Source organism: Hibiscus syriacus, unplaced genomic scaffold (genome assembly GCF_006381635.1).
Source record: "Hibiscus syriacus cultivar Baekdansim isolate YM2019G1 unplaced genomic scaffold, ASM638163v2 tig00110114_pilon, whole genome shotgun sequence".
In the NCBI taxonomy this organism is placed as follows: domain Eukaryota; kingdom Viridiplantae; phylum Streptophyta; class Magnoliopsida; order Malvales; family Malvaceae; genus Hibiscus; species Hibiscus syriacus.
In genome coordinates, this window is record NW_024062594.1 from 3,644,595 (window position 1) to 3,669,965 (window position 25,371).

The following is a 25,371-nucleotide window of genomic DNA, read 5'->3' on the forward strand; positions in this document are numbered from 1 at the left end:
TTTCTTTTTGAAAATTTTTCATTTATGTACTAAAATAATGGATTTTCTTAATGAAGTTTTCTTTGGTGTGCAGACCTCTCTTTGCTTTGGGTTATCCTCTGTAAATATCTTTAACTTATTTAACCCTCGTTGGATTTAATTCATTGATAAGTGTACTTATGTAAAATTTTGCCTATTTTATTTCTGAAAATTGGTAATGATGTTTCTTTGCCAATTAACATACAAGCTTCCATTCAAGCAATCGAGACTAATTCCAACACCGACGACAAGAAACTCATTACCTACTGGATTATCTACTCATTGATTTCTCTGTTTAAATATGCTTTCATGTGGATCCTTCAATGGCTACCGTTCTGACCGTACATGAAGCTAATGAAAAAAAACATAGTTGAAAATTTTATGGTGCCAGAGATGGATTCTTCTACCTCCATTTTTCCAGCTACTCATGAAGACTACCCATCAATGTTTGACGATGAAGATCAGTTTGGCCTTCTCAGCACTGAACACCAACAACACAGCTTGAAGGAAATCATGAGAAGTTGCAACGTTGAGATGGAGCAAACCAGCAACTACACAGACTTGTTGGTGAAGAGAAGACTAGAATAAGGGGTAAATTGATAATTTATCCTTAAATTACTTTGAGTTTATAAAAAGACTCATATTAATATTTTATCTAAAGTTTAAGGATTAAAATAAAAATTAAACACTTATACTTACATGTCAGGTCAGCAAACTAAAGGCACTCAACGTGACCAAAACTTAACTTCTTGAATTTGATGAGTAAAAAATTTACAAATATGAGATATAAGTAATCATTCATATAGTTTATCATAATTAATTCGTGCGACTTTGAATTCAAACTCCAACTCCAACGTAATATATCCTTTCATATCTTCAAGAATGATATGGTTGTATGATTATACGAGAGATGCTAATTTTATTGTTACGGATTTTTTCTTTTGAATAATATAAGATGATTTTAGTGATTAAACATAATATTGTTCTCTCTATAAGTTATACGTTAAAACAGCTGTGTTTGAGTTCACTTAAGCATGCATGTTGGCCCCGATCTTGCAAGAAAGAAGGCAATTCACAATTATTTGGTTGTTAACGGGTCAGATGGTAGGGGTCGTACACCACGGTCATATTATTTCGACCCATGAACTTAAGCACATGTAATCATACAATTTTGGTTTAATATAAAAATATTTAAATTATACTTTTTATTTAAATGTTTTATTTTTTTTTATCAGTGTAGCCTTATAGGTGTTTAATGTTATTAATATTATCATTTTAAATGTTTGGTTTTTTATTATCGTTAAAAAATTCTATTATTTTACACATGTCGTGTTTATATATATTTTTTTAAATTTATTTAAAAAAACTTAAAATTATTATATTATTTAAATAATAATAATTAAAAAAACAAATTCTTAAAATCCCTAATTCTAACCCTTTTACTCCCATAATGTCAACACCATAAAGAGGCATGTCAACATCGTCACAGTTAACAACGAAAATAATTTGTCAAAACATTACATTTAATTGTTTTTTTAAATTTTAGGGTCATATTAAGTTAAAAATAGTTCGAATTCGACATTGATTATTTTTATTTTAAGTAAGAGGACATCTAACATTTTTTTGCCTAATAATCATAGTAAATAGAATTGGGCATAAAATGATTTAGAAATAATACCAAAGTTAAAAGTCCAATTTTGAATATGATGGGCCCTGTGCAATTAGCTTGGGCCGACCAGCTATTATTATTTCCTCAATTGGATTAAACTGCAAAAGGCTGAAATGGTTAGGGGCAAAATGAACAAAACCCAATTACAGGGACCAATTTGAATTGTATAGAAACTATAGGGTACCACTTACAGAAAATCCCCATTTTCCTTTTTTAGAAAAAAGTTAATCTGTGACAGGAACAACAACGATTCCTTTAACTAAAGTCAAGTTAGTTTGTGCTTTTTTATGTTAAAATTACAATGACTGTATTCGTATTTTTATAATATAACATTTAACCGATACAATATAAAAGCAAAACTAATAGTTGTATATAACTATAATTAAAATTAACCACTATAATGCACACAAGGACAAATTGATGAGTGTAATACATTTAAATATAGATTAAAATAACTCTAGACAATACACATATATAATAAGATTTAAATTACAATAAATTTAAATCGAAAATTCGTATATAATATTTATACATAATAAAATTTAAATCCACATATTTAAACACTTAAAACCTTAAGACTTTACCAACTCTACTAATATAAAAGATTTTAATAATAATTTTTTAAAACACATTTATATTTGACAAGTAACATAATTTATAAATCAAACGTCATTTAAAAGATAAGGATCCACTAAGCTAATTGTGGAATGAAAGAGATTTCTACTTATAAAAAGCAAAGCAATTTGGACCTCACATGGCTACAAGAATGTTCTGCCCCCAAGTGGTCCCTTAAATTAAATGCTTGAAAATTATTGAAATTCATTTAGTCCATCTGCCTCTTTGGTACCAAAATTTACAATTATTTTCCCAACATAAAAGATTATTTACAAAGTAGTAATCTTTGCTGCTACTAAATCAGTACACAAATTGGGGAATTTGTGTTTATTTTTTTTTTGAAAGAATGTACTTTGTATTAGAGATGTTTACAAAGTACATCAGACCTCGTTAAAAAACCTCCTTATACTTAAATAAAAGAAAAAGAGTGTGCTGGTAAGGTATAGAGAACACAGTACAGCTATTGAAAATACTCGTAAACAAACACAGACCCTACGCCTAAACACAACCCATATACTGGATTCCGAGAACAAAACAAAGCTGTACTTAACTTCTACCATATGTCAATAAGCTTTCCAAAGCTTTCTGCCACAAGCTAAAGAACATCGAAATCATAACAAATTAAAAATACTAAAAATCAATGAACCCAAACTTGGAAAACATTTTGTATTCTCATAGTGTCGAAATATACCCTAAAATTGTTAATTAAATAATCACTTTGATCTATTTAAACAAAATTAATTATTTTGTTGACATGGTGAGACTTATGTGGCCAAAGTGATGTGTCAACACGTCATCACTTTATACATATGCCACACTATCACTCTTGTACACATGGAATGTACAACATTATCACTTTAGATATGTAACATGTACCACTTCATCTCTCATACATGTGGCATGTATTACATCAACACTATTAACACATAGGTTTTGCAACGTCAGCAAAGAACATTATTGTTAGTAAGATAATAATTTTCATCCAATCTTGGGTCATTTTACTCCATAAATGAAACGTTGACGGTCAAAGTGCTAAAAAACATAAAATAACTAATTAATAGGGCAAAGTCACCCATATAATGATGTGGGGGAAATTCTCCTACCAAAATTATTCTCTTAAATAGGGTGAAATTAAAAATATATGGAAGATGTATAAAGCACTTGACATCTTCATGAAGACATATGAAAGAGTCGGTGTATTATGTTATTCTCCTTTGTGTTGTCTGTTGCTCATGCACTATCATAACTTCCTATATAAAGAATAAGACGTCAAATCTTTCATACATGTTCATGAAAATATTAAATGCTCTATACATATTTCATTATGCATTATATAAATCACTCTTTTTGAGAAAATAATTTCATAACATCATTAAATATGATTTTTTAGTTCATTATTGCAGTGATTTTGCCATTTAGCGAAGATCTTTTATTGTTATGGCTTTTCGATTATATAAAAAGCTTACCCAAGTCCTCTGTCTCAGGTTTTGCTCGGGCCAGAAGTCAAGTTCTTCTTTCACAAGCAAAGGGAACATGTAACCTTCATAAAATGCGCCATGGCTTCTGCTTATGAAGTCCCATTTACCCAATTCACACTGTTCCAAAGATGAACTTTCTTTTAGTTCAAGAAAAATAAAATGTTGGGATTTTGAGTGTTTAATTTAAAGACTGACCTCAACAATGCCTATAACACCAGCTTCTTCGAGTGACTCTCTTAATGCAGCTTCTTCTCTAGATTCATCAAGCTCCCAACCACCCTGATAATCGAAACTCAGATTAATAATGGAGAAACATCAAAACTTGTTAAAAAATATTGAAATTTTCATTTTTTGCACCTTGGGAAACATCATTTTTTGACACTTCTGGGAAGAGATCACAAGAACTTCCAAGTCGTTACTAATGGTTCCGTCACTGCTAGATTTGTACCTATAGGGAATGCACCTACAATCCTCAAATTTGAATATATCAATGAGTTTTCGTTTATAGAAATAAAATCTGACCCAGAAAAGAACATATTTTTTTGCAATACGGACAGTGAAAAATCAGAGGAAAAGGGAACAATTTTCTCAAAAAAGATGAAGCAAGCAGCTCCCGTCATCATCATGAAAATACTCACCCGATAACTTGGCGACGGCCCAAATTATCATATCGCTGCAAGTGCCTTCCCGTGCGAGAAACCAAGCAAACCATCCTCGGAGCAATCGAAAACAAGAAGGACGAATACCCAAAACGAATCAAATTGAGCACTGTACTGAAGCAAACAAGTTCAGCCCCAAACGAAATTTTAAGAGATTTTGTTTTCTTTTTCTAATTTATGGGCAAAAATCCCAGAAAGGAGAGTCTCTTCTTCGGAGTACAAAAGAAATGATTATCGTCAACTGAATTAAGCCAAATCATTCAGGTATAAGACAACAATAATAAACGAATGGAAAACTAAGAGATGAACGGAAGATGTATGAACATGGAGTTGGATATTTATAGAAAAGGGAAAAGAGAGTCGAAAAAAATTAATTAAGGGTAAGCTACAAGTTTAGTACCTGAACTATTATATTTGTTTTTTTTGGTAAAAAAATTCATTTTTTTAGTTTATACTTCAATTTTGATATATGCTATTAAAAAATTAACAGATTAACTGATGTGAAAATTTATTATTATTATTTTAATGATGACGTGACATTATTAGGGCTGTTCATTCGATTAATTCGGTGGTCGACCGAATCGAATTACCATTAACCAAACTTTTTTTTTCTTTAACCGTTAACCGAATCGAACTTTTTTTCAAAAATATTAACCGAACCGAATAAATTTCGGTTAATTCGATTAATTTTTGAATTAACCAAAAATTTTTAAAATTTTCTAATTTATATAAAAATTAAATATTTTTTAATTCAAAAAAAAGTTTATAATTAATTTAAATAATATATAATTATAAAATAAAAAAATTTATATAATTTTTTAAATTAATTAATATTGATTTAAGTTTAAAAGTTATTGAATCTTAAATTATTAATTGGATTTTAAATGGTTTGGGTTGAGCCTATATGTTATATATAATATATTTAATATTTTTTAATTCAAAAAAATAGTTTACAATTAATTTAAATAATATATAATTATAAAATAAAAAATTTATACAATTTTTTAATTAATTAATATTGATTTAGGTTTAAAAGTTATTGGATCTTAAATTATTAATTGGGTTTTAAATGGTTTGAGCTAAGGCCATATGTTATATATAATATATTTAAAATTTAATTTCGGTTAATTAACCGATTTCGAACCGAATTAACCGTTAACCAAATTCTAAAAATTTTCTTAACCGTTAACCGACCGAACTAATTCGGTGGCCGACCGAATTAACCGAACTAATTCGGTTCGGTCGGTTAACCGAATTAGTTCGAAAATTTGAGCACCCCTAGACATTACGTTATGGTGATACATTAACATCACCATTAAGTTTTTAATTGTGTGTACCAAATTAAAATTTAAACTAAAATATTAAGTATAATCTTGAAGAAAAAAAGTTTAGGTACTAAATATGTTATTTACCCCATTAATTAAACAAACACAATGTTAGTGAATAATTCTAAAATTAATATGGTGAAAATGATGTTTTTTAAGATTAAAATATATCATAAGTCACTCAACTATAATGAAATGATTATTTTGATCAATAAGTTTTTAAAAATAATAAATAATTACTAAATTTATAATGAATAATAAAAAGTATAAAATTTTGATAAATAATTACTTAATAATAATAATTTAGATATAATTTAATGACTTTTTAATCTACTTAATTTTTAAAAAATGGTGTCTCATTCTGTGAGCTTCGATTTCGTTTCGTTAACAAAGAAGGATTTTTCCAACTAGTGGAACAATGATTTATCATTAGTATATTATTATTACCTGATTGGGAGAGTTTTGTTTGGTTTGTTTGTAGGGCGTTGTAGCCAACACGTACACGGTTGATCGCATGGGATTGACTTTTTAAAGGCATCTAAATCACGTGTGCTATGCTTCCCATTTCGGCTATACCATACCCCTTGGCTGTTTTCCTCTCTCAGACAACCGGATTACGGCTGTCTTTATTTTCTTCTTCTTATTTTGTCGGCGGTGAACAATTCGTCGTTTCGAGTTTGAATAGAGAGACGCATTCAGCGGAATACAATAATTGATCGATGTTTTCCTGTGTGAGAGAAAGTTAACCATAAAAAAGAATAAAAAGGAGGCAGCCACCGTCCAAGTAGTCAAATATAGAAAAACAAGCCTTATACAGTTAAGAAAACCTAAAACACATGTGTAGAGTGATATACACATGAGATAAATCAACCTTAATTAATGTGAAAAATTACATATGATAAATGAAAGAAGAGTTGAAGAATATAAATTAACTTTTTAGCATAGTCGAACCCAGCAGGCAACTTTAATAGTAAAAGGAAATAATATTCTCTTTAGAGGTTTTGGATTCGAGTAGTAATGTCTGCAGTATGTGTATACGAAAAAAAAATTAGCATAGGCAGCCAACACTTGATGGAACATAAATGCCATTGCCATGGGTGACAACATGTGGAGGGGATTCCGCCTTCTAAAACGCTGCAAAAATGCCCACGAATTGATTTGCACGAAGCTTCGAAGAAACTGTGTTTAAAGAGTTGGTGGTGAATATATTCCACAAGAGTACTATATCTGATCGATGGAATAGTTTAGGTTTCTTTCCCCCAAAATGAAAAGACTTGAGTCCAAGAAAAGGTGATATCAAAACAATTGTTACGTAAGAATATAAATAAAATTTTTTCAAAAGAATAATGTGACAATGCTTCTCAAAAGACAAAGTTATTGATGAGTTATATGGATTCGAATATGTATTTAAATATTATAGTTTTTTTAATCCATTAAATGAGATGACAGATTTAGAAATTTAAGAAATAAAGACTCTTTATTCAACAAAATGAGTATGCAATTTTTTTTATTTTTTTCATTTTCTTAGTATACTTAACTATATTTAATAATTTATTCAAAATAATGGGTATACAATTAACCCCTAAGTGGCCAAGTGCATCCACCCCTGATTAAATGGTATCGAGATTAGAGAAAGCATTGTACATTACATCTACTACTTATAGTTATAAATATAAAGATTAGAAAAAACACTATACAATTCAAATTGAAATAATAATACGATTTTCTCTACTTATTCTAATATTATTATTTATCTTGTTGTTTTTATTGCTTCGTTATTTTTTATTTTATAACAAATATATATTTCTAGATGATTTACATTTGAAAAACATTATTTGTAAAATTTATGTGTGTTTATCCAAGTTGAAAATAAACACTACCGTAAAATCTCATCATAATGTTTTACAATTAATACAGCGTATTCAACAAAATATATTATCGGCTGAGCTTCTAGTGAAAAGGACTTTCCATTTTCTTAATGAATAGTAAAACACAATTTAATAATCCATATGATCAAAGCATAAATAATAGGTTAATGGATGTCGTCTCTTATGTTTTTGGTAGGTTGGATTTTGATTATCGAATTTAAAAAGGTTTGTATTTTGGCCACTTTTATTTTTAGTTTATCGTACTCATCACTAGATTATTAACTCTCATTCTCTTATTGATGTGACACATTAGTGAAAATGATTAATTTTTAAGATAACTTTTAAGTTTTAGATAAAATATTAATTTGATCTTAAATTTTATATAAAATACTAATTTAACTCCTAAATATTAATTTGATCTTAAATTTTATATAAAATACTAATTTAACTCCTAATATTTATGTAAAATATCAATTTAACCCATGAGAATCTAGTCAAAGTTCACGTCATTGACAACCACTCATCACCGTTGCTGGTCGCCATCAGTTGTCGTCACTGGTCACCGCTGATCGTTGTCAACAACAACCGTTGGACCCCAAAATTGATGGTAAAGACGAATTTCTTCAATAGCGCCGTAATCTCTAGCTTCCACAGCTGTGTTACTCTCCGCGACTAGCATTCCGGATAATCATTTTTGACGTGCTGCAACTCCCACGTTCGAAGTTCCCTCGTGCCGTACGTCCCTCTAACAACCCCGAATCGACCGACATAGTATGAGATATCAACATCAAACAACCAAAGCAAGCGGATTAGTCTCATTAGGACTCTATTTGTACTAAAAATAGTATATTATTTTTGCTATAAATGTAACACACCACCATACAAGAGAACACACTGGAGGAACGCATAAAATCGCTCAAAAAATTTTTACAGAGGAAACCCCAAGCCTTGTAAACATTTCAAAAAAACAATAAAAAAGGTTAAAGTCTTTACCTTTATTTACTTTCTTCGCGTGCATGTGGGTGTTGGTTCATTTTTCCCTTCGTTTCGGTTCAAAAGAAAGCCAAAAAGGAGTGTTTGGCCGATGACCCGGGGAGGGGTTCGAGATCTTTTGCTTTAGATCTAGCCCTCCCGAGGCCTTTGTTGACGGAAATAACTCGGATTTCAAAGAGAGGGAAATGAAAGCTATCTAAAAATGTCATCTTTTTTGGGTTTCGCCGCCGATGGAGGCGGAGAGGTCGTCGGAATCTGGAAACAAGCGGCGGTGTTCATCCCAAGGGATGAACAAACCAGAGAGAAACGAAGAACAAGGGGGTCTCGATTTCAAAATGAATCAAATGAGGTTTTTAATTTTTTTTTAAGTTATATATTACCCGTAAGCCGGCTCACAACCCGACCCAATGACATACGACCCGCGTGTTTCTGTTTAAAAGGGGGTAAACCGTACTTTTGGTCCCTATAGTTTTAAAACTTCTAATTTACCCCCTAAATCTGATTTTCACGTTTATTTACTTCTAATTTGGCCACCCGATTAGCTTTAATTTCAATTTAGTCCTTTTTATTATTATTTTATTATTTGTATTGTTTTTTATTTGTTCATTTTATTTTTTTATTTCCTATTATTATTATTATTTTGTCTATACATTATTATATATATATATATATTTATTTATTTCTATTTTTGTTTATCCTTTTATTTTTTTTATTATTATTTTTTTGTTTATTTTTTTGTTTATTTTATATCTTATTATATTATATTATTTATTTGTTTTTACGTTTATGTATTTATATATACTTTTATTGTCTTTTAATTAAATATTATTATTATATATATATTTTATTAACCTAACTTGGACTATTATCTCTTAGAGGGGCCCGTTTTTGTCTTTAACGAAACCTTCCCAACTTTCGGTGGAATAATTGCGGGTAGTTTTTTACCTTTTTTTATTTTTTGTACATATATTTTATTGTTATTTTATTTATTTATTCTATATAACTATTATTATTAAAAAAATTTATTATTAACGTGTATATATATATTTATTTATTTTTTTCCTTGAAAACAAAGGGTTCAATAAGCCAGAAAGTCTGGAGAATTGCACTTGTAAACACTCTTTTATGATATTATCAACAATTCCTCAAGAAGGATTACCCTATTCAAAAAGGGCATATATCCCAGTGCATAGCAAAAAGGGCAAGAATGCGACCAAATCAAGAAGGAGATAATCACCTCATTCAGAAGAGACACATATCTCAGACATTTTTGTCAGAAGGATTTATTACTTCTTAAATGTTTGTGGCGACAACATGATGAGAATCCCTCAAGTTACTTAGCAACATTACTATTTAGTAACAAATGAATGAGAGCATTCAAGAATAACAGATTTGGTCACGAAGAGAGCTACAAGTACTCATAATGAGGCACTATCAAAGTTGTACCTCGTAAGAATCATGAGATTCAAATTCAATGGACTTTGAGAGTAAACCTTTTGACTTGAAGGTTGGATGTATTTTGAAGGTCCATATTATCTATCTGGGGCATCTTGAAGGCTCACATCGGCATAAAAAAGACATAAGTAATCCATGTGAGGCATCTTGAAGGCTCACTCCAGCATAAAAGGTTGGGATATTTTGAAAGTCCATTTTAACCAGAAATAGAATGTTGAGACATTTTGAAGGCTCATTCCAATCAATCGGAAATGATTCATGAGGGGCATTTTTGAAGGCTCATATCAATAAGAAACAAACACTGTCTCATAATTAATCTCTGCTTAGTTTGGCATAGTTATATCTACATTCTTCAAGATGATAGATTCTCTTTTCAAAGATTAAATCTTTATTGGATTTCTTCAAAAGTTCTGGCAAAGAAAGTCGATTTTATCACAGACAAAAAGAAGCAACAAGGTCATAATTATGACTGCAGCAAGAGCTCCGTAAATAAAACATTTCTTCTGAGACTTTAATGCAAATTGAGACAATGAAGACACAAAGATACAAGTTAATCTGATTGTTCTTTAGAAAAGCAAGCTTGATAGCATAAGTTGTTATACTGATGATTGAAGTGAACCCTGGAAAGGAATTATTAAGTGGAAGAAGATCAAATTCACCACTTTGGAGTCAAATGAATATTGAATTAATATTCATGCATTCATAATAACATCATTTGCATAATATAAAATGCATTACATTGATACATTTGATTGCATTCAAACATACGGTTTTTATAGATCTTCGCATAAAAAAAGATTCATTATGACAAATACCTTACAAATGGAAGGTAGAATTCAAATTCCACATACAGGAACAAGAAAAGCATGAGACTCCACCCAGGAGATAAAACAAGACTTTTAGAGTCAATTTCAACTTCACAGCGAAGGATATTGGACTCAACAAACAACTTTTCAGTTTCATTCAGAGTCAACTTCACAGCGAAGGATATTGGACTCAACAAACAATTTTTTAGTTTCATTCAGAGTCAATTTCAACTTCACATTGAAGGATATTGAACTCAAAGCAATACAACCAAATATTGGATTTCAACTTCACAATGAAGTATATCCAATTCAAATCATTCAGAGTCAATTTCAATTTCACAGGGAAGGATATTGAATTCAAAGCAATACAATCAAATATTGGATTTCAACTTCACAATGAAGGATATCCAATTCAAAGCTCAACTTCAAAATAAAGGAGCCATCCACGATTTCAACTCCACGACGAAGGATATCGTGCCCACACATCCACGATTTTAACTTCACGACAAAGGATATCGTGTCAGCAACATTGGATTTCAACTTCACAACGAAGGATATCCAATTCAAAGCTCAACTTCACAACGAAGGGGCTTCTCAGTTTCATTCAGAGTCAATTTCAACTTCAGGGCGAAAGATAATAGACTCGAAACAGTAGCAATGCAACCCTTGGATTTCAACTTCACGACGAATGATATCCAATTTGAGGCTTAACTTCACGACGAATGGGCCATCCACGATTTCAACTTCACGACGAATGATATCGTGTCCACTAGCAACATTCATCTTTAGATTGGATTTCAACTTCACAACGAAGGATATCCAATTCGAGAACTCTTCATCACGAAGGAGCAGCATCATCTTTAGATAGCCAGATGTCCTCATCACGAATGCACCATGTTATCTCAAATATCTTCAAAGATTGTCAGAACTCCTCATCACGAAGGAACAATATCATCCACCTATCAAAACTCTTCATCACGAATGAGCAACATCATCCTTAGATAGCCAGATGTCCTCATCACGAAGGAACCATGTTATCTCAAATATCTTCAAAGATGGTCGGACGTCCTCATCACGAAGGAACAATGTCATCCTCCGATCAAAACTCCTCATCACGAAAGAGCAACATCATCTTTAGATAGCTAGATGTCCTCATCACGAAGGAACTGTGTTATCTCAAATATCATCAAAGATGGTCAGATGTCCTTATCACGAATGGACAATGTCATCTACAGATCAGAACTCCTCATCACGAATGAGCAACATCATCCTTAGATAGCCAGATGTACTCATCACGAAGGAACTGTGTTATCTCAAATATCTTTAAAGATGGTCAGACGTCCTTATCATGAAGGAATAATGTCATCCACCGATCAGAACTCCTCATCACAAATGAGCAACATCACCCTTAAATAGCCAGATGTCCTCATCATGAAGGAACCGTGTTTTCTCAAATATCTTCAAAGATGGCCAGACGTCCTTATCACAAGGAAACAATATCATACACCAGTTGAATCTATCCCATGAAAAATGGAACGAATTTCCCATCAAAACATTAAGTCAACTGGACGAAAATTCATTGCCTTTTTATCTATGCTCTATTCTTGTTAACATAAAAATGAGCAAAGAGGGGCAGCTGTCGACAGTCATTTTCGTCTCGTCTTTTTTATATTATTATTAATAATAATAATAAATAATAAAATTTATTACAATAGATATTTACAAACTGGAACCCATTTGACCCGATCCAGAACCTAGTAACAAGGGTTTCCTACACTTTTCCTCCAACCGTCCAAGTGTTCCACTCCAACACTGCCACGCCTCCACCAACTTGACGGAAAACTCCAGAAGCCGCAGGAGAGCCGCACACCTCGCCATATGGTGAGTCACCATTGTAGATCCGGTGACTCACCAAAATGAACGGTTGTTTGAAGCTTCCCGAGGCCTATAAAAAGCCTTGAAAACCTGTAAGAAAAAAAAGAAGGGGAAGAACAACGAGAAGAAGGGGAAGAGAGGAAACAACACCAACGAGTAACAAACAAACCAAAAGGAGAAGAAAAGAAAGGAGATCTTACCTTCGTCAAAGCCCAAACGTCGTTGAAAAAGTTGTTTTACCGAAGGTAAAATCTTAGATCTAGGTCGTTTTGAAGTTTTTTAGAAAAAAAATGAGGGTGGTATCGGGTTTAGGGTGAGTCGATCTACAATTTGAGCTATTTTTATTTTTTTCGGCCATGAATAGTGACCGGAAGCATGAATAGTAATCGACCGGATGCCGTAATAGTGGTCGGTCGGTGAACGGAGCTCCCTCCGGTGAGGGAATTTAGAGAGAAGGGTGAGCTTCTTAAAGAGATAAGCAAAACAGAAAAATGAGGGAAAATTGCCTATTTTGGCTTATTTATACCCAAATCAAAACTACGTCATTTTGGGGAGGGAGTGTCTGTGTAATTTCATAATTGGTTTAACCCCATCTGTGGTCCCTGTATTCTATAATCTTCCATTATAGTCACCAAAATCAGGTTTCTATATCTTTTAATTTTGTCTTCGCATTTTATTTATTTTTATTTTAGTCACTACCCGTATATTTACATACATTTAAATAATATTTTAGGATTATTTACACTTTTAATATATATATTTTATAATATTTCGAATATTGACCAATAATATATATATATATATATATTTAATTTAATCCTATATTATTATTTTGGTTATTATTTAATTGCAATTTTATTTTATTTCTATTATTACATTTTATGTTTAAATATTTTAAATCTAGTACTTATTTATTTATTTTATTTTAGTCACATTTGTATCATAATAATATATATTAGTGTTTAAAATAAAATAATATAATGAATAGACAAATAATAATAATAATGACATAAAGTAATACTATTATTAAAAGTAATAATAAAAATTAGAAAGTGGAGCATTATAATTATGACGTTCCATTTTAAAATACATTCTACTAAGTTGTGTCCACAAATATTTTTAATAAACCCACGTTTTTTATTTTAATTAATTATAATGCTTCAATTTTATTTGTTTTCTTGAAATATGTATTTTATTCTCTTAATTTTAATATTTTTAATATTTTCATATTATTATAGGATTATTTTCAATTATAGTACTTTGCATATTAATTCATTTTAGTCATAATAAATCTTAGAGAAAATCGCCTCAGTGACCAAAAATACCTTATAATATACGATTTTAACCAACTTTTTTTGGATTTGCCAAAATGACCAATAAAATCGCAACGCGATATCAAAATCGCAACGCGATTTAGAAAATCGCAACGTTAAAAAGAAAATCGCAACGGTCAAAAGAAAATCGCAACGCGAGCTTCCAAGTTCGCAACGCGATTTAGAAGAAAATCGCAATGCGATTGATAGAATCGCAATGCGATTGATAGAATCGCAATGCGATTGATAGAATCGCAATGCGATTTATATAATCGCAATGCGATTGAGAGAGTCGCAACGCGATTTAGAAGAAAATCGCAATGCGACTGAGAGAATCGCAATGCGACTGAGAGAATCGCAACGTTGAAAATCGCAACGGTCAAAAGAATAGTTAAAAAAATTTTGTTTCTTAAGAATTTTCTCTAAAAAGATAGTATCCGCGCGGACGTGTCGAAGACACGTATTACCACGACCACGACCACGACCATGAGACGGCGGCGGCGGCGGCGCGCGAGAGTCCCCCTTGTCCTCTTTCACTCAACAAGGAAGTGCAAAATACAAGCCTTAAATATAATTCCCAATAGTGTTTCCAATACTATGTGGGATTGAGCATTACCAACACTTGTTCCCAATATCATTATTCTTCATAAGTTATCATCCATTACAATATGAATTATCGATAATAAATTAATTCATTTTAATAAGTATTTAAAATTATAACTTGATAAATACATGAAATAATTCTATTATTAAATAAAAAATATATTTTTTATATTAAAATTATTGAGATAGATATTTACTATAAAAGTAAAAGATTTTTTTTTCACGTACAACCTCTATGTGAATTAGTTTCACAATAAGGTATCGGTTATGCATTGGATTCTTTCGTATTAGATGGTCTTTAATAAGATCATCATCATCATTCTTTTGTTCAACAATACCATATATTAATGAGGTATATTGGTTCATTAACACGACTAATTCATATTGTAATGGATGATAACTTATGAAGAATAATGATATTTGGAACAAGTGTTGGTAATGCTCAATCCCACATAGTATTGGAAATACTATTGGGAATGGTATTTAAGGCTTGTATTTTGCACTTCCTTGTTGAGTGAAAGAGGATAAGGGGGACTCTCGCGCGCCGCCGCCGCCGCCGTCTCGTCTCGGGTCGGGTCGTGGTCGTGGTCGTGGTCGTGGTCGTGGTCGTGGTCGTGGTCGTGGTCGTGGTAATACGTGTCTTCGACACGTCCGCGCGGATACTATCTTTTAGAGAAAATTCTTAAGAAACAAATTTTTTTAACTATTCTTTTGACCGTTGCGATTTTCTTTTTAACGTTGCGATTTTCTAAATCGCGTTGCGATTCTCTCAATCGCATTGCGATTTTCTAAATCGCGTTGCGATTCTCTCAATCGCATTGCGATTCTATAAATCGCATTGCGATTCTCTCAGTCGCATTGCGATTTTCTTCTAAATCGCGTTACGACTCTCTCAATCGCATTGCGATTCTATAAATCGCATTGCGATTCTATCAATCGCATTGCGATTTTCTTCTAAATCGCGTTGCGAACTTGGAAGCTCGCGTTGCGATTTTCTTTTGACCGTTGCGATTTTCTTTTTAACGTTGCGATTTTCTAAATCGCGTTGCGATTTTGATATCGCGTTGCGATTTTATTGGTCATTTTGGCAAATCCAAAAAAAGTTGGTTAAAATCGTATATTATAAAGTATTTTTGGTCACTGAGGCGATTTTCTCTAAATCTTATATGATATCCTCATCAGCATCATTGGATTCGATTCAAAATAAATTGATTAAGGATAATATTCGAGCATTTTAATATTGTCATAAAGTGACTGTCTTAACGTATAAAAAAGTTACTTTCGATAATTTTAAAATAAAAGTATATCTCATCAAGTAACACCAATTAAATCGAATCTATTTTTTAAAAATTCGGGGATTGAGGAAAATATCATATTCTTCTAATTAAATTCATCGAGAAAAGACAGGTAGATCAAATCTATGGTTTCGTCTCGGGATATTTAATTAATTGAATATCTTTATTCTCATTATTTTTTGGTGAAATAATTAATTAATCAATTGCTTGATCTCTTTTTAATTTGCTTGACTTTTACATAAGTTCACTCTAAAAATTATTTTGGGTATTATTATTTTGAAATTTAGAATGAAATTTTAATATTTTTATTTTAATTATAGTAAGAATCAATTGCTTCAAGGGATGATAGATCGGTTCTTCTCGATAAGAAATAATTAAATATTATTATCTTTCATCCAAAATTTTGAAAAATGTTATTTTAGGGGATCTTAAATTAAATCAGACTCGAGCTTATATATTTTATTGCAAAGACAATCAATTAATCGACTAGATACCGATTTATGGCGTTGTGGGGGTGCTAATCCTTCCCCACACGTAATCAACTCCCGAACTCAAATTTTGGTAACACAGACCCCAAGTTTGTCTTTTTAATTAAAATTAATATTTTATTAAAATGACATTTATTTTTGGGTGTCCAATCACACCCTCGATAAAATGATTGGTGGTGACTCTGCAAACCACGTTTAGTTTCAAACCGATCGATCCAAAGATCATTTTCGAAGAAGGATAACCTTTCCCCCACTCGGGTAAAAGATCGTTTCGACAGTACCGAAAGGGCAGTTCAAGGGTGCTAACCCTTCCTTGACTGTAACCGACTCCCGAATCCGACATATCTTTGGTGAGATGTAGATCAGGTTAGAAATAATGTATCTGATCAACCCACTTGCTTTCAAATAAATGATCGGTGATGACTCCAAATCATTTTTCCTAAGTTAAAGTCCAATTTCGGGCCAACCCGAAAGACGGTTCCGACAGACGTTAATGGCGGGAAAAGGCGGGAAAACAACATAATCCCATGACTGAGAGAAGAGTAGAAAACAACAATATGGAGTGATGTTGAGATCCATCAATTTTGGGGGCCTACTGTGGTTAGTAGTGATTGATAATGGCAACCGGTGGTGATCGACGACGGTGTTGAGTGACGGCTGTTGACTAACTTTGATTAGATCCTGGGGTTAATTGATATTTTATATAAAGTTGAGGGGTTGAATTAATATTTTGTGTAAAATATAAAGTCAAATTAATATTTTCGTATAATTGAATAAATATTATACCATTTTCTCATTTTCTTTTTTAATATTAATATTTTCGTATAATTGAATAAATGTTATAACATTTTCTCATTTTCCTTTTTTAATTGTGTACTCAATATTAAATAATTGTCAATGTATATACATTATATTATCTTATATTTTTTTAAAAAAGTCACATCAAATTAATTGATGGAATTAATAAAAAAAATAGATTCAAGATAAAGAAAATATATACATTTAGAAAAGTAGAAAGTATAGAATATAGATTAAGAAAAAAATGGAAACAATTATTATAAATGAAAAAAAAATGAAATGTGTCAGCTAGAAATGAAGAAAGAGTTGGAGATCTGATCCATTTGTTGTTTGAAATGGTCCGACTTCCCGTCGAGTGAAACCTGTTTATTTTCAAATTTATACAATTTATTATGAATTGGAGGAATTTTTTTAAATAATTACTTGTATTTGATTTATTGATCGATTAATTAGGTCGGATTTTATAAAATCCAATTATGGGGCGACTCTTCTAATCCAATTTGCTCCCTTCACAAACGTTAAGGTTCAAATATGATATTATTTAAGAAATCAAATACGTCATCCTATTACATCAATAGGTTGTTGGTACCTCAATGATTTTTTTTATTTATCTGGATGAGTATGAGATAATATATGTTCAAAAATTCTTGACCATTTGACGTTGATACCCTTGATATATATGATGCTTCAATCCGAAACCTTAATAAATAATAACAATTCCTTAATCACTATCTCAATTACTCTTTAATTAGTAATAATAGAGTAGTTGAAGTTTTTAGCTTCCCCGTTGATAGGTACTACAATATTATTCTTTTTAATTTCGTATAGTTGGAGATCAGTGTGTTTAATAAGTTGAGTAGTTTAGGAGCTGTTTGAACTTGATTTGATTTGGTTTGAGTTCGAGTTTGATTCGAGATCTTAACAAGTTAAGTCAAACAAGGTCTAACTCAATTTAATAAGTTCGTAAATAATTTGTTATTTTTTAATATAAATTTTCAGTAATTATCCTAAAAAATTATTCCATCGAAAAAAGTCTAATTAATAATTGCTAATTTACTAATAGGTAATAAAAAATATGTTAAATTATTAATTATTAATTTTCTAATATACAACAAGAAAGATATACTAAATTATTAGTTATTAATTTACTTGATTTTATATATAGTTAAAAAAATAAGATAAAAATTCTGGTGAGCTTAACGAGCAACGAGTTAATCAATAAATTTTTTAACGAGTATGAATTGTGTAAAATTTTATCGAAATTAACTAATAACAAGACGAGTCAAACAATAAATTTTTTAATGAATACAAATTAAGTAGTGCTCAACTATTGATCGTCTCACTCGATAAATATCTCTAATTGGAGAATTAGTTTTTATGACCCAAACAACCATAATTCACGTAGATCGTTTGGGTAATAACATTCTCTAAATTTTTTGGTTTGATAATATTTTAATCTGTTTAATTTAAATATTAATTAAAAAAATTATCTTTTTTTAAAAAATTAAATTTTATTGTTTTAATATATATTAATTTATTTTTAAAAATATTTAACTTCAATTTTGTCCATACACAAATATCATATACATCATAAAATTCATTTGGTTTATCACTATTTGGGGAAAATCCCTTTACTTGAATTATTTAGCATGTCATTATTATGGATGATTGACTATCTCAATTAAAAATAAATAAACAAGCTTTCTTTTTCCTCATCAAATGATTTGTTAAAAATAAGTCATACTAAATTAATTTATGAAATTAACATAGAAAAAGTTTGCTTCGTGACTAACAATACATATTTTGAAAAGTATAATACTAGAATTATAAAAATATAATAAAGGAACTAAATCCACTAAAAGCACATAATTCAAGGGGCTTTTATAAAATTCTACCTTTAATTTTTTTAAAAAATCAATCCTCGATGTATTTAATAAAAGGGTGAACTATAAGTTTAGCACCTAAACTATTACTTTTCTTCCGTTTTGATACTTAAATCTTATTTTTTTCAAAATCTTACCTAACGTTTGATTTAGGTTTCAATTTTATAATCGTAGTCAAAAGACTAACAGAACTGCTGACGTGATTTTTTTTATTTTTTTCAAGATGACGTGACATTATCTTATGATGACACGTCAATATCAACGTTAAGGTTTTAATGGCGGGTACCAAAATGCAACCTAAACTAAACGTTAGATATAATTTTCAAACAAAATAAAATTTTGGTACGAAAATAAAACAAAAGTAATAGGTTATATACTAAACTTGTAGTTTATCCTTAATAAAATACAACAAGCAACAATCTAACCCAACCCATTTTATATTTGGAGATGATTTACTTAAAACGCAGAAGTTTATGCATTAAGACAACATCATTTATAGGTTCTTTTTCCAACAGACATGTTTTGAAGAGGGCAAAAATTTAAATATTTTTGCCAATTTAGATGATGAATCAGTGGGCTACCTAATTTTGCTTTCAATGTGACGAGCTATTCTTATCATGCAAATGAATATATATATATATATATATATATATATAGCTTAGGGATTAGTATTCACTTACACAATGTAAAATTAAATAATTTTACACAAATATAGGACTGTAGCTAAGATTGACTCGTTTTTTTTTTCTGGTGAATATCTTCTCATTTCCTGCTATTAATCTTAAACATCTATTTTTATTCATCTAACGATCCTAAATCTGTATAAAATTAAAAGAGTTTTATACCGTGTAATAGAATCCTATCTCATAGCTTAAATTTGAATTAATATTTTGCATGGACAATTCTAAACCTATTCCGGGTTTGACTTATTTATTCGATCTCATAGTTAGAAGATACAATATTTTCCTTTATGAGTATAATAATGTAGGGTTAGGAATGAAGCCCACTTTCGGTTCAATTGGGTCAAATTTTGTGAGTTTGCCTTTAGCTCAAATAATAAAGCCCAGTAGAAAGAGTGTCAACCTTAACCCTTGCCCATTGGATTAGGGTCTCCTATTTTATATTTGCTTCATGAATTTCTCTTTTAAATAAAATATTTTTTAATTTATCTTTCTATTATTATTTTCATTAAATTTTACATCAAAAGATAAAAACAATCAATAAAAATATGAAACATGAGAAATTAATCATTTTAAGATTTTAAATTTGTCTGAATAAATTATGTCATCAATTATGATATGGAATGTGATTTTTACATATAATTAACATTATATAGAAGTTATCCATAAAGAGACTAGGCAATTTGATATTTTGAACTTTCTAAGTATGCATGTCATAAATTATGAGGTTTCAAATTTAATGTTTGGGGCAATTTAGGATTTTCAATATTAATTAGGGTGTTGATTATAATATCATGTGCAGTTTATTCTTAATATTATAATTAGTTTAGGAGTTTTTGGGGGACTAATATGATATTGATATTTCAACAATTAAACCCTAGTTTTTGGTTTTTTCTAAACTAGTGATTATTTTTTATTATTCATCTTTGGTTGATTGACAACGACATTAACCATGTTGATTGTCGTCGCCTGTATTTCTTTATTTTTTTCTCTCTTTATTTTCTTAATATGGCATATTCACCTTTTTATGTTTCTAATAAGTTTACATTTATGACATGGTTTTTACTTTTGTGGATTTTCTTCGTTTTTTTGGCTGTTTTTGTCATTTTTTTGGGGATTGTACTTAACGTCACCGCGATTGATTAAAATTGCGCTCATTTGCTATCCCGATGATCTTCCCTGTTTTAGACCATTGAATTGGATTTGGATGTGCAACATACATCCATAAATAGTTTTCTCACGATGTTTGGATCTTATTTGTGTTTATCGGTGGTCTTTCAGTGGTTAAATCTCCTGTTGTGATTTGTTTATCGTAACTGTAAGATATGTTCGTATCTACCTATTACTCGCGTTTTTTTGGATGAGTTTTTACAGTTTCATTGTATGGTGCTTTTATATTCTTAAGTGGCTAGTTTTTGTGTTGATTTTGAGAATATATCCTAATTATGTGTTTAGTTTACGAATGTAATTGTAAACTCTCATCGTAATTTTGAAAAAAAAATCTCTTAATAATATTAGCTGCTTTTATTTAAAAAAAATACGTTGTGATACATATTATTTAATGAGGTTAATATTTTAATTTAATTAATTATTGAAATGCTATATCATTAAAATATTTTTTTCAAAGTATGTATACTAAATTGATCCAAAAATTATCATATATTTAATAATCTTTTTTTTTCTTTTGAAAACTAGAAAGTTGTATCAACACGAAAACAAATTACAACAATCAAGATCATGAGAAAAGATTGAGTCAACCCACTGGTTGGACACAAGTTGAAATCCCATTGGTGACTGGGGTCACCAAAAATCTCGAGCTCAACCACGTCATCCTTCACCATTTGATTTTTGTATTTTTCTACATTTAGATTCCAACGAATTAGAAAGAAGAAAAAAAATCCCAAGTATATTCGGAGATGATTTTTAGCGAAGAGAGAAGCAAATCTCCGACCGCCTGCTGGCAACCACTAGTCTCATCCTTCACACTACGGCTGCTGCTGCCGGGCCGACATCCCATAATCTAGTTTACCAAAATGCTAATACTCCCTTCTGTCCTTTTCTCTTTTTTGGCTAAACTACACATTTAGCACCTAAACTATTACTTTTGTTCCGTTTTGGTACTCAAACTTTATTTTGCTTTGAAATCATACCTAATGTTTAATTTATGTTTCATTTTAATACACTGTCCTTAAACAATTAACAGAACCATTGGCTTGGCATTTTCCTTTATTTGTTTCAATAATATGACACGTCAACAATACCATTAAGTTTTTAACGGTGGTACCAAAATGAAACATAAACTAAAAATTAGGTATGATTTTGAAATAAATAAAGTTTGGATACCAAAAGGGAATAAAAGTAATAGTTTATATACTAAAAGTGTAGTTTACTCTATTTTTATTAGGTGTATTTCTGGTTCAATCCAACTGGATTTTGAGTGAAATATAAAATATACATTTCTGTATATAACCTTTTTTCCGTAAAAAATATATATATACACTCAGTAAATTTTAATATATATATAATGATTTTAGAATGAGATAATCTTCTGTTATCTAAAATTTTTAAATATATGAATAAAAAATTGTACTTTTGGCATTCAATTGAGGTGTGAATATGATGCTTAATGTACAGAAAAAGGATAAACATAAAAACACTTCAATCAATATGAAAAGAAAATAGCAATTGATTTGATAATAACACGAAAATAGTGATAGATTCAAAAATAATTTTTAGATAGACATATATATGTTATATATAATTTTTTGAATGGAGTGAGCACAAATAAAATTTTAGGATAAACACCATCACTAAAATAAATAATTAGTCGAAGAAAAATCATATTTCAAGATAAATATGTGTCCACTCTCGAATACATGTAGATCCACCTTTAAAGGGAAGGGTATGGAAAGAGTGAATTTTACAACAAATAAGTGAAGGTCATAGGCTAACAACCACCACAATCAACCCATTGATTGAATAAAACATGATCAAGAGGATCCAAGGTCACCCCTCATTATTTTTGTACCAAATCCGAGATATCGTCCCTCTTAGATTTTCTAGAACTAAGGGTAAATATCATATTTAGTCAATCAATTTTTATTTTTTGTTTTTATCGTTTAATTTTCAAAACTTTCATTTTGTCCCCAACTTTCAAAATTCATTTTTTTATCCCTATTCATTAGTTGTTTAACATAATTACCAAAATGTTGTGTTTTGATCAGTATCATTAATGAAATCAACCTAATATTTTAACACTCTTCTTCCCTGTGGCCAACATCATTCTCCATCATCGTTGATCATCGTTTGCGACATAATTGATACCAAAATATTATTTTTCTCCCATCTTTGTTATTCCCTATTTGATTTTACTCGAAATTGTCAAAAGTCAAATCAAAACTCTGGTCTTATCTTGGTTTGATTTGGTGTTCCCTACCATTTGATCATTGTAGAATCGATATATATTATTTGTTTTCTTCTTCTCAGCCTCCTTACCGTTTGGATTTAAAGGAAAATACTCCAACATCAGTGAGTCAAAAGGAGTATGAAAATATGAGTTTAAAAGAAAATTTTCAAGGGCTTTTTCATGAGTTTACCTGAAAATTGAATTGTTTACACTTAACAGTAAAGTGATAAAAATGAATTTCAAAAGTTGGATTAAAAAACCATAAATTTTCAAATGTTAATGACCAAATTGGAAATAAAATGAACATTGATTGACTAATACATCATTTACCCTAAAATTAATTTAAGGTAGAATTTACAAACCCAAAATTAAACAATAACTTTACACATTTGTTTTTGTTATATTAAGGGGAAAATTAAAATATCACATGATTGATTGTCCTTTATCTTGAAAAACAAGACACGTGCCTAAGCAACGATGGAACTTGAACTCTGCAGTTATGGATATTAGCATGATTACTCCTAAATCTAATAAACCTATCTCTTATCCATTTTAAAATTTATTAAGTGATTTAAGCGATAAAAATAAATGTTATTATTATTTGAAAATTTAAATTTGCCCAAAACCAAAAATATGCTAACACAAAAAATAAAATAAAGGGACTAGCCATGTAATTTACCTAAAATAAAAAATACCAACTAACATAAAAAAATAAAATTAAAGGGGTGGTTAGGAGGTTTGAACCCCTAACCTAAATTATGACCGACTATGACCTTACTAACTCGCTTAGGTAACTATTTGTAACTAATTTAATAAATATAATTTATAATAATTTCAAGGATTGGGTGGGTTAAACAAATATTCAAAGAGAAAATAACTTCAGTGATAAAAAAATATCTTATAATATACGGTTTTAACTATTTTTTTTAGATTTGTGAAAATAACCAACAAATTCGTAACACGAACTCCAATTTTGCAACACAGTTTCCAAATTCGCAACTCAGTTTCTGAAATCGCAATGCGAATTTCTTTTTCGCAACGCGATTTTCTAAATTCGCAACACAGAAGTCAAATTCGCAAAACGCATTTATTTTCGCAACACGAATTTTATTTTCGAATTCGAAACACGAATATTAATTTCGCAACACAAATGTAAACAATATATCCCATAAATCGCAACTCATAACCTAAAACCCTAAATCGCAACTCAATCTCATCTCTATCTCTCACTCTCTACGGCGACATCCGTACCCATCTCTGGCGACATCCGTCCCCATCTCCGGCGACATTCGTCCCCATATCCGACGACCCCCTCCATCTCCATCTCTTAGAGCCACCCTTTTACAACCATTTACAGCCACAAATGGAAAATCAATCACCGAGAGTTAGTATTTTTAATTATTTTTATTTTGAAATTTTTGTATTATTATTAGATTTTTCATATTTAAATTGATGATAAATTTACTCGTAATTTCAATATATAGATTAACCATTTCACTTAGATTGCTCAGTAAATTCATTCGGTTGCTACTAATACTGCTAAACTGTTTAGTCTTTAACCCTGTGAAATTAGTATTTATCTTTTGGTTGAAGTAATACAATTCATTCAAGTTTCAATTTGCAGAAGAATAGTAGTTTTTGAAACTTAAATTCGCAACACGAAAATGAAATTCGCAACGCGATTTTAGTTTTCGCATTGCGAATTTTGTGTTACGAATTTCATTTTCGTGTTGCGAATTTAAGTTTCAAAAACTACTCTTCTTCTGCAAATTGAAACTTGAATGAATTGCATTACTTCAACCTAAAGACAAAGACAAATACTAACTTCACAGTGTTGCGAATTTAAGTTTCAAGAATAAACTACTACTCTTGTAGAACGTTGTCCTTGAACCTGCACTAAACCTATATGTTGTCCTCTTAAATGTTTATACTTACTTTTGGAACGTTATCTGATGCATTTTGTGAACTATGATAGAATAATGACTTGGGTGAATACCGGGCTAGTTTGAAACATATTTGGCTATATTTTCCCTATTTAATATCATGTATGTTTATCGTGTATAATTTGTAGTTTTTTTGGTATATTATTAGTATATCTAACTTAGTATGTTTATTGTTTTTGTTAGGATTTTTTTGGTTTCATT

At 30.2% G+C, this 25,371-nt stretch overlaps 1 protein-coding gene across 1 annotated transcript; it reads right to left on the bottom strand.

Moving 5' to 3' along the window:
• Positions 1 to 3,472: 3,472 nt before the first annotated feature.
• On the bottom strand, positions 3,473 to 4,563 carry LOC120215356 (nudix hydrolase 18, mitochondrial-like). The gene is made up of 5 exons (XM_039213075.1): positions 4,419 to 4,563; positions 4,138 to 4,243; positions 3,976 to 4,059; positions 3,769 to 3,897; positions 3,473 to 3,552 (listed from the first exon to the last, which is right to left on the bottom strand). Exons 1-5 carry the CDS (start codon positions 4,490 to 4,492, stop codon positions 3,502 to 3,504), a joined length of 444 nt encoding a protein of 147 aa, XP_039069006.1. The 5' UTR covers positions 4,493 to 4,563; the 3' UTR covers positions 3,473 to 3,501.
• Between the last annotated feature and the right edge of the window lie 20,808 nt (positions 4,564 to 25,371).

Excerpts from the sequence above, each read along its gene's own strand:
- LOC120215356 (XM_039213075.1), bottom strand. The coding sequence starts at position 4,492 with ATGGTTTGCTTGGTTTCTCGCACGGGAAGGCACTTGCAGCGATATGAT. Across the intron at positions 4,244-4,418 it reads GGCCGTCGCCAAGTTATCGG|GTGCATTCCCTATAGGTACA; the intron begins GTGAGTATTTTC and ends TGAGGATTGTAG. Across the intron at positions 4,060-4,137 it reads AAAAAATGATGTTTCCCAAG|GGTGGTTGGGAGCTTGATGA; the intron begins GTGCAAAAAATG and ends TTCGATTATCAG.